The sequence below is a fragment of the Hemibagrus wyckioides genome, linkage group LG11 (assembly GCF_019097595.1).
Source record: "Hemibagrus wyckioides isolate EC202008001 linkage group LG11, SWU_Hwy_1.0, whole genome shotgun sequence".
In the NCBI taxonomy this organism is placed as follows: domain Eukaryota; kingdom Metazoa; phylum Chordata; class Actinopteri; order Siluriformes; family Bagridae; genus Hemibagrus; species Hemibagrus wyckioides.
The window spans coordinates 33,943,231-33,953,351 of NC_080720.1; the positions used below are offsets into that span (position 1 = coordinate 33,943,231).

General features: G+C 41.4%; 1 protein-coding gene and 1 long non-coding RNA gene across 2 annotated transcripts in view; one reads left to right on the forward strand and one right to left on the reverse strand.

Annotated features, from left to right (window-relative positions):
- Positions 1 to 204: 204 nt before the first annotated feature.
- cfap52 (cilia and flagella associated protein 52) lies at positions 205 to 7,645 on the reverse strand. Its single transcript, XM_058402185.1, has 14 exons — positions 7,469 to 7,645; positions 5,855 to 6,054; positions 5,463 to 5,599; positions 4,522 to 4,650; positions 3,067 to 3,166; positions 2,711 to 2,827; positions 2,478 to 2,578; positions 2,159 to 2,329; positions 1,916 to 2,064; positions 1,654 to 1,799; positions 1,368 to 1,519; positions 1,177 to 1,279; positions 920 to 1,031; positions 205 to 816 (listed from the first exon to the last, which is right to left on the reverse strand). Exons 1-14 carry the CDS (start codon positions 7,530 to 7,532, stop codon positions 641 to 643), a joined length of 1,857 nt encoding a protein of 618 aa, XP_058258168.1. The 5' UTR covers positions 7,533 to 7,645; the 3' UTR covers positions 205 to 640.
- Positions 7,646 to 8,759: 1,114 nt separating this feature from the next.
- The window catches only part of LOC131361617 (uncharacterized), a 27,530-nt gene continuing 26,168 nt past the window's right edge, over positions 8,760 to 10,121 (forward strand). The window contains exon 1 of the long non-coding RNA XR_009206053.1: positions 8,760 to 9,069. This is a non-coding gene — a long non-coding RNA (uncharacterized LOC131361617). The remainder of the gene's footprint in view (positions 9,070 to 10,121) is intronic.

Consider the following 10,121-nt stretch of genomic DNA (forward strand, 5'->3'; position numbering starts at 1 on the left):
TCAACAAGGCGCGCCTGCGCGGTGAAGCGTGTCGGCAGGAGACAAGCGCGCATGCGCACTGGACTGCAACAGGCTGTCTGTGTGTGTGTACACATATATTGCGGAGGCTCCTGATTTTAGGGTGAATGTGTGTGTGTGTGTGTGTGTGTGTGTAGAGAGAGAGAGAGAGAGAGAGAGAGAGAGATTTCTTTTTTGTTTATTAAAGTTAAGATTTGTATAACACTGAACATAGGAAAAAAATACAAGAGATTTTCTGACCATTAGACACTGTGTGAGGTGGAACGGAAAACTAATCAAATTAAAAATAAAAATAAAAATAACCAGGAAATCACCAGAACACTTTAAACTAATTAATAACGTATAATAATCACAGAAATAAGTAAACTAAGCATGAATATCATCTTTAGTGTGGTTTACTGGTCATAGATGTCATTTCTGTGAAGTGGGTGTGGTGTTTGTGTACATGTGGGTGTGGTTTGTATGGGTGTGGCTGTTGTATGTGTGTGTGTGGTTTGTATGGGTGTGGCTGTTGTATGTGTACATGTGGGTGTGGTTTGTATGGGTGTGGCTTCTGTGGTTTGTGGGTGTGGCTGTTGTATGTGTGGCTGTTGTATGTGTGGGTGTTGTTTGTGGGCGTGGTTTATGTGCAGTGTGGGAATCTCCATATGAGCACGGCTCCATCTGTGCTGGTGGTGATGAGAAATCTGCTGTTGGGACACAAACACACGCTGCTGATGCTGCCGCTGTGGCCGACACCCACATGTGTGACATCACCTTCAGCGTAACGCCACACCTTCACCAGCTTCTCATCACCACCTGGTGAAGAGGTAAGAGTGTTAATATGAGTTTTATTATGATGTCATTACTGCGTTATAGATATTAATAACACAGTGATGTAAGATCTCTCTCTCTCTCTCACCAGTGATGAAGTGTTGTCCATCAGCACTGATGTCCATGCCGTTAATGGCCCCCGACTGCGAGGCCTCCAGCTCTCTAATGGCCGCTCCATCATACACCTCCCAGTAGCCAATCTGACACAAAGGTCAAAGGTCAAAAGTTAAGACAGAACCATCCTCTTCCATTCTATCTTATTATATCCTTTCTCTGCTGTTGCTCTCTCTCTGACTCTCTCTCTTCCTCACACACACACACACACACACACTCTCAGGGTGGTACCTTCCTGTCTGTTCCACCGGTGATGATCTGATATTCTTCAGGATGATAACAGACGCTTTTGAACATTGTGTTCGCTAAAACCATCTGATTCCTCACAAAGCGCCTGGAGAAAAAAAAAAGAGAGAGAGAGAGAGATGTGAGACAGTATAAATGGTGCACATCCTGCACATGCTTGGTGGATCTTCACTCACACTAGGTCCCAGATGATGCAGGTTCCGTCTGAACTGGCTGTCACACACTCCTTATCGTTACTTTTAATCTTGATGGCATTGACTGAAGCTTTGTGCTCCTTCATGCTGGTGATGAGTCTGTGTGTGTCCTGCAGGATCTCCCACACTCGCACCTACACCAGCATCATGCAGTAAACCATCACAACCTGACACATCACATCACAATACATACAACACACGGAGTCTTCCTGCCTGTCCCACACAGATAAAGACTAACAGCTTAATACAGCAGTTTAACCAAGCCCACCTGTCCGTCTCCTCCTCCGCTAACGAGGCGTGTGCAGTCGCTGGCGCTCGTTAACGCTGTCACGCCCATATTGTGAGCGCTGGGGATCATCAGCATCAGACGGCCGGTCTCAGGAGTAAACATACGGATTTTCCCATCGTTCCACCCTGCACAACATTAAACAACAAAAACTTTTCCTTTAACACTTTCCTTTAGCACACGTTTTCACCAACAATACAAAATTATTATCGTATTAGCAGTGTGTAGTGGGGGAGGTTCTCACCGCTGTAGATGCTCTGGCCATCTTGCATGATGCCGATCGCGTTACACGTCATGTTCGGGACTCTGATCCGTAAAAGCTCTTTACAGGAAGATGTGTGCCAAACACGGATATCATCCTGAGAGCAAGAGGCAAAGAGCTCTGACGTTCCTCTGAGAGAGGGAGAGAGAGAGAGAGAGAGAGAATGGTGAAACAGTAAGACCTAGTGGTGATGATGAGAACAGCAGGTCAATCTCAGAGTCTTACACTGGAAAGGCTGTGTCCCAAACCGCACTGCTGTGGCTGGTGGCGATCAGCTCCGGAGTGAAGTCGATGTAGCCGAACCTGTAAATCTGAGACGCCTCAGTGCCCACAAACACCTGCTGACCTTCACCATGCAGAGCCACAGACGACACACCACCCTCCAGAGTCACACTCCTGCACACACACACACATACACACACACCTACATTCTAATTGCCTTATATTCTCACTGACATAATCTCTCACTGTCTCCAACTCTGTCTTACTGTCTCACTCTCTAATTGTCTCACTCTCTAATTGTCTCACTCTCTAACTGTCTCACTTGATGGTTTTAAAGGTTGTGCTGGAACAGAGGCTGAACATCCCGTCTCCTGATCCCACCAACATATCTCCAGTCTTCAGCATCTTCAGAGCATTTATACCCTACAACACACACACACACCTCCCATCACTGTTTCAGATCCATACAGCAACATATAAATAAATGAAATGAATTCATCATATTAAAGGTGTTTAAAGTTGTGTGTTATTGATCTGTGTTATCTTCATGCTCACTTTGCTGAATTTGTGTTTCTGAGGTCCACAGCTGTTCAGCAGGCAACTCTTCAGGTTCACTCGGAGCACATCTCCGCTCGTAGTGCCGCAGTAGAAGAAAGAGTCGTCTTCTGCAATCTACACACACCAAAACATTCACCCTGATTGGTTAGGAATCGATTACTTTTCTGTAAAAGGCGGCTCTAATAGGACACTAATTGTTGTTATCGTTGCTATAGTAACAGTACAATCGCAGGAACTGGAATTAACAGGAACTAACTCAATATATGAGAACACAGCTAAAGATGCTGCATATGTTTATACAATCCATTTAAATAAATGATTTTATAATCATGTTATAATGAAACTCCTCTCACCTCGATGCACTTAATTACCCTCTTTAACTGCCCCGTTTGACACTCAGTGGGGCGGATCTTCCTGTTGGGCAGGTCGAGCTCCCACACACGGAGCGTACCACTGCAGGGAGTAAACAAATAAAACTAGATTTGTAAAGTTCGTCGAGACAGACTTTGATGCTGGCTTGACGAAGCAAATAGTCGTAGTGTCCGATGCTTTTTGGAGACGGGTGGAGACATTGGATGGCAACATATTTGGTGGAGAGCAGACAGATAGGTTCCTGATTCATCTGGATGCGAGTGGATCGATAGGGTGCCAATACTTTTGGAAGCGGGTGGATATGTCACCAGAACACACATCATGCAGTTCCCCTCATTGTGCTGAACGTTTTGATGTGTCACATGTGTATGTTGGAGCAATTTTGCAATTCTGCTTATTCTGGGGCCGTGGCGCGCACGTGACGTCACATGATACAAGTCTCAAAGTTCCCCTCATTGTGCTGAGTGTTTATATATTTCACGTGTATGCTGGAGCAATTTTGAAATTCTGCTTTTTTGGGGGGTGTGGCATGCACGTGACGTCACCCGACACACGTCACAAAGTCCCCCTCATTGTGCTGAATGTTTTGATATGTCACATGTGTATGTTTGGGGTAGTTTTGTGATTTGGGGAATTTTGGGGCGGGGCTATACCGGAATTCCGAAATTTCGATCGGATCCAAAATATACAGCTTCATCCCGACCAAGATTCTGAAGGAGCTGGCCGAGTTTGGTGTCGATATCTCGAAAGCCCACCGAGTTATAAACCTCCAAAATTTTGAATGGAATTCTATCTGGAAAAAGGCCACTTTGGGCTTCCGTACCGGGAATTTCGGAATTCCGATCGCTTAGAAAAGTAATATCAACAAACTTCAGACCAGGCCCAACAACCGTGTTGAGTTTGTTGCATGTCGCTCGAAAGCTCTAGGAGGAGTTACTCTTGATAATTAATTGTCTAAGAAAAATAATCCTAAAAAGCTTAAATAGGAAAACAGTATGCTGGCTTTTTCAAGCCTGCATAATACACACTTTACATCACCAACAGTCACGATTACAGAGCAGATGTTCAACATCTGGCAGAATGAATTCAGTTCTGATCACCAACACAAGATAAAAAGAATGGCTGGCATCTACCATGACAAATTTACTGAGGTGAAACGGTCAGAAATAAGAATGACCCTCTTTATACCAAATCTAATCGCTTACTAGAGACCTGTTCAAAGTTTTTGCCCTGGAGCCGTGAAGCTAATGTAGCTAAGGAGTCGTAGAACTGTATAACCAACACTTAGGGACTTCGTGTTTAGGAAAAATGAAAATAAACCAAATTAACAAACAGGCCACGCCTTCATACTTTAGGCCACACCCCCAGCTGACCACACCCCTGCACATGTGAACACGTCTCAGTGTTCAGGTGTTTTTCGGCTCTGTGACTCTTACTGTCCTGCTGAGACGAAGACGTCATCGCTCAGGTTGCAGTAGTTGATGGTGAGACAGTGGCCTGTGCTTTGAGCCGACGCCGGACTCCCGCAGATCGCCTCCTTCTTCTCCACATTCCACACCACGATACTGAACACACACACACACACACACACAGAACTTTTCATATTTATTACAGAACTGAACTTCAGTTAAAAAAAATGATGCACTTTTAATACAAACAAGAACTGTGTCTCCCTGGAGTCAGAGACACAATACACACGATACACATGATATACACTACACAACACACACACACCATGGGTCATATCCAGAGACGGTGATGTTCATCTACAAGCTGTCAGGACTTTTGTGAGGAAATTTGTGTGTATTTGAGTTTGATGAGTTTGGTAGTCGCAGTGTAACTACTGATGCTCTGAGAGCTAGAAAACTCTGGGACGTTGTGAATGGTGACATTTTCTGTGTTGATTTGTTGTCATCTCGTGTGTTTACTCTGACTTACTGATCATCTGCTGCACTACAGACAAACTGTAACAACGATCTGAGACACGCCTCTGTTTTATACACACTCTGCCCCTGTGAGTAGTTGAGACACGCCTCTGTTTTACATACACTCTGCCCCTGTCAGTAACTGAGACACGCCTCTGTTTTACACAAACTCCGCCCCCGTGAGAAACCGAGACACACCTGTTTTACACAAACCCCGCCCCCGTGAGTAACTGAGACATGCCTCTATTTTACACAAACTCCACCCCCATGAGTAACTGAGACACGCCTCTGTTTTAGACAAACTCCGCCCCGTCAGTAATTGAGACACACCTGTAAATACTGATGAATGTTACTTTAGTGTTAATCCTGACTGCGCGTGCTCACACACACACACACACACGCACACACACGTCGTAGACAGACAGTTTATGGTGAAACAGACTGAACTTCACCTGCCGTCATCTTGTCCTCCCAGAGACACCAGGTATTTCTCATTTGGAGAGAACGCAAGCGCTTCCACTTTGGCCTTGTGGAGGACGAGCCGAGCGTGAATGTCTCGTGTAGCATAATCCCAGATTATCACATCAGCCTGAGGAACGAGTTATTCCAATTACACAACAGCGTGATGAGAGAATGTGGAATAAGTTTAGTTTTAGTCATGATGAAATCCTGAAATCATCCTCACCTGATTTACAAACATTTAATTAGCAAAAAGTGGCCTCAAAAAAGGCAATGGAGGATTAATAATTAATATAAATTATTACACAACAACAACAACATAAAAAGAACCAATCGATCAATCAGTTGGCACTCCTGTGTGGTTTCTCCAGGGTTTGATGTTCACCTTGAAGCCCATGAAGGTGACCTGTCCTGACGCCACGTACTTCCCGCTCCTGGACACAGACACACACGAGACATTGTTGGTGTGTCCTCGGAGGAAGCTCTGCTTTCCGTCCCATAGGTTCTTGATGATCATCGTGCACCCGAGCGGGTAGATGAGGTGCTCTTGGTCCGGGTGGACTCGCAGTCCAGAGAACACGTGACCTGGAAACGGAAAGAGGAAATGAAAGCACACTGCTATAGTTTTATCTTTAAAGCTTCAGGTTTCAGCCTCGATCCTGTGCTCAGATGACTGTGTTTCTGGAGTGTCCCGCGTTCTCCACATGTCTGTGTGGAACTTCCTCCAGGTTCTGCGCTTTGTTCTGACCTCACAAACACATCCCAGTGAAGAAGTGTGTGTGTGTGTGTGTGTGTGGTGATCTCCTCTGGCCAGGATAAAGCACTTAGTGAAGATGAATGAGTGGAAAGTGGCTGATGAAGTGGAAACCAAAACCCATCAAACTCTACACTAACAAAACATTCCTCTCCTCTGCGACCTAACTGCATAATACATTCTTTATGAGCGTTTCAGATTGTTAGAATAAAATAAACATCTTGTTTTCTCTGTTATCTTCCATGACATGATCATTTTCACCCAGAGTAGAATTATTTATGAGATTTCTTACAGTTGAATATTACCTGAGTGAAAAAAACCTTTAATGCTCCAGCTATGTATCTTCTCCTTCACGAGGTTCACGTGTCTGACCAGGTCAATAGGATCGCTGACGGCAACAAATCCTCTACTTGCAGAATTCATTTGCTTTTTGGAAAGTTCACAGTAAGCTATGTGTGCTGTGCCCAGTTTCACAATGCGTTCACTAACATGACAGATTTGTGGCTTGATAGTTTAATAGTGCCTTTTACATGTATTTTGTCCATTTTGCTTGAAAATTCCTTCAGGATGCCATCTTTAAATGCTTGTCTAATCGACACTTCTAAGGCAGATTTTGATTGGATAATGAAAAAGAAAACCACCATTTCATTGGTCAATACGGTGACACGGCGTACTTACGTATCTCTACCCAGTGTAAATATTCGTTAAGTATAAACAGTCGCGCTAACCCCGCCCCTCCCCCGCCCGTCGCCTCCCCCTACACCAAAAATTGTCTCTTCGGGTTTGCATCAATAGATAGATAGGTTTCTGTCAGTGGAACGTTCAGAAAGTTCCTCACAGAAGCACACACTGAGCCTTGTCCCAGGCTCTGTCTGAAATTCATCACAATAATGTCTAATCGAGAGAGTCTGTATTTCAAAATAATGACATTTATCATTTAGGATGTTCTAGTTGTAATTAAGTCACTCATATTTACTGAGATTTAGTCCAAGAAAAGTCGCCTTTCCTGCCCTGAGGGGGTCTGGGTCTAGTCTGAGGAGCAGCACAGGACCCGAGATCATTCTAGAAGCTTCTCTCAGAACGAAATGATCATTCATTACTACTTTATTAGTTTATTATGAGCTTCTACACCGTTTACTGTGGTTTAGTCTAATATTAAAACTTTTAGATTTATACTCTTGTCATTTTCCTCAGTGTGTGTGTGTGTGTGTGGTTCTACAGTACCGTTCTAATATCAGCTCTTACCGTTGAACCCAATAACGGATTCGAGCTGTAGTTCCTGAACCTCCTGCCCTTCTCCTGTCGCCATCAGAGAATCTCACAGAGAAACAACAAACTCACAGCAAAATGACAACAAACTGCACACAGGTTAAAAGTTTAGAAACCGAAGATTCCCCAGCAACCGGAAGTGTTTGACCGTAACTAAGCGACGGCGGTGACGTCACCACCCGCGACCCACACTGCATCTTCATTGTTTTCATTGTTATTAAGGACTCATCTCTTTATCCTCGTACTGACCACTGGTCAGTGTCTAATGATCTAACTAATAATGTGTCCTCTGTACAGATAGAACCAGGCATAATGACAGATCATAAAGGAATATTTATTCAAATAAACAAAGAGTAACTATTAGAAATGAAATAACAGATTGCTTTAAAACTGAATTTCTAAAAAATAAAGATGAAAAGTGTTATTGAAAAATACAGATCGATTTAGAAAAATCATATGAAAAGTATTGGGAATGAATGAGGTTTAATATCAGAACAGCATTTATTAATCAAGGAACACTGAAAGCAAAAAATAAAGAAAAATCAATGATTGAGGAAATTTTTAATGTGTGTAAATAGAAAAAGGAAGTTTTGACTGATTGTGAGTCACAAAAAATTAGAATGACTACAAACTGAATTAGATCATAACTACAAGAATAAAGCAAGAGGAACCTTCATTAGATCCAGACTTAAATGGTTTAAAAAAGGGGGAAAAAACACAAGATATTTTTTTTTTGGCCTTGAAAAAAGGAACAGTGACTTTACATTATCAAGAAAATAGGAGCTAATTCTTCAGTTATTTATAAATATATTGCTCAGTTTTGTTTAGTAATTATTAGTTAGATCAGTTATTTATAAATACAGTAATACCTTGACTTACGAGTTTAATTGGTTCTGTGACCGAGCTCGTAACTCAATTTGCTCGTATATCAAATTAAATTTCTCCATTAAAATGAATTGAAATGCTATTAATCCGTTCCAGCCCCCAAAAAACCACACCGATTTTTTTTACGTGTTTTTTAAATAAGAATATGTACTTTATAAATAACAAATAATGTATAAAAAATAATAATACATAAAAGAGAATGTAAAGAAATAAACTGGTTTTATTAAGTGTATGTATGTTGAACATCAGACGAAGATGCTGGCGGAGGGGGAGGAGATTGGTGGAGGAGGGGGGCGGAGTTTTTCATTTCGTGCTCTATCGCTTAACCTAACTTACTCGCTACACACTTAATGCTACAATTAATTGCTAGGTTTAACTTACACACTATGCTACACTTTATCGCTAAACTTAATTGCTACTTTTTTTTAAAAAAAAAAAATTCACTTCACTTAATCATCTTCTTCTCTGACTTCTGCCTTTTTCTCCACACTTTCCTCGCTTTCACTTGCAGAGCGTTTCAATAAAAACCTGTCCAAGGAGGTTTGTTTCTTCCTCCCTTTCAAAATGTTTGGAAAATGAGTGATGAGTGATGAAGTGTCTTTACACAGCGCCAACGCACGACCTGGAGAGATAACCACGTGAACTGACCACTCGCTGGGCGACCGAGTGGCGGCTCGTATCTCGGAAAACTCGTAAGTTGATTCACTCGTAAGTCAAGGTTTCACTGTATATTGCTCAGTTTTGTTTAGTAATTTGTAATCTTCCATATCAGCTTCTTCTAATATTAATACGTTTTAAGATAAGTTTGTGAATGATTCCAAAAAAATAGACCAAAAATCTCAGAATATATGTGATAAAAGAAATAGACATTAAGGAGTTGAGAGAGTGCATTAACTTATTAAAAAATAACAAATCTCATGGTAATGATGGGCTAACGGGAGAATTTTCTTTTTTTTACTACTAGTATTTGTTGAAGCTACACAAAACTGTGAATTGCCTGTTTCGTTAAAACGAGGAGTTATAACACTGATCCCCAAACCGAATAAAGACAAGATATTTATTGAAAATTGGAGGCCTATTAGTTTGCTCAATAATGACAGTAAATTGTTTTGCAATGATTTTTTTAGTATTAGACATGATTGATTATAATCACTGTATTGAGGATGATAGTTTTATTTTATTGATTGATTTTTATGAAGCATTTGATACCATAGTTTTATTTTTAAAGTTTTTAAATTGTTTGGTTTTGGAGATATGTTTTGGAAGGCAGTTAAAACATTGTATAGTGGTTGTAGCTCCGTCAAACTTGCTCATGGAAATTTACAAAGATTTGATATTCATGGTGGCATTAGACAAGGATGCCCTCTCTCCCTCTCAGGTTTTAGCATTAGTATGTAAAAAGAAATCAATTTAATGGTATCACAGTTTTAGGAGTACAATTTGAAGTTTGCTGTTGTGAAGTTTGCTGTTGAAAAAGCCAGTTTGCTGATGACACTGAAGTTTTTTTGAAAAACAAATTTGCAGTACTCAGAATAATCAGATATATTGTGGAATTTACTGGTGTTTCAGGCCTTAACATGTATTTAGTAGGGCTGGGCAATGATTACAGTTTTTTAATCGCATGATTTCTCTGTGATTAATCACACTGTTATACACAAAACTGAAAAGTCTATCTATCTATCTATCTATCTATCTATCTATCTATCTATCTATCTATCTATCTATCTATCTATCTATCTGCCTA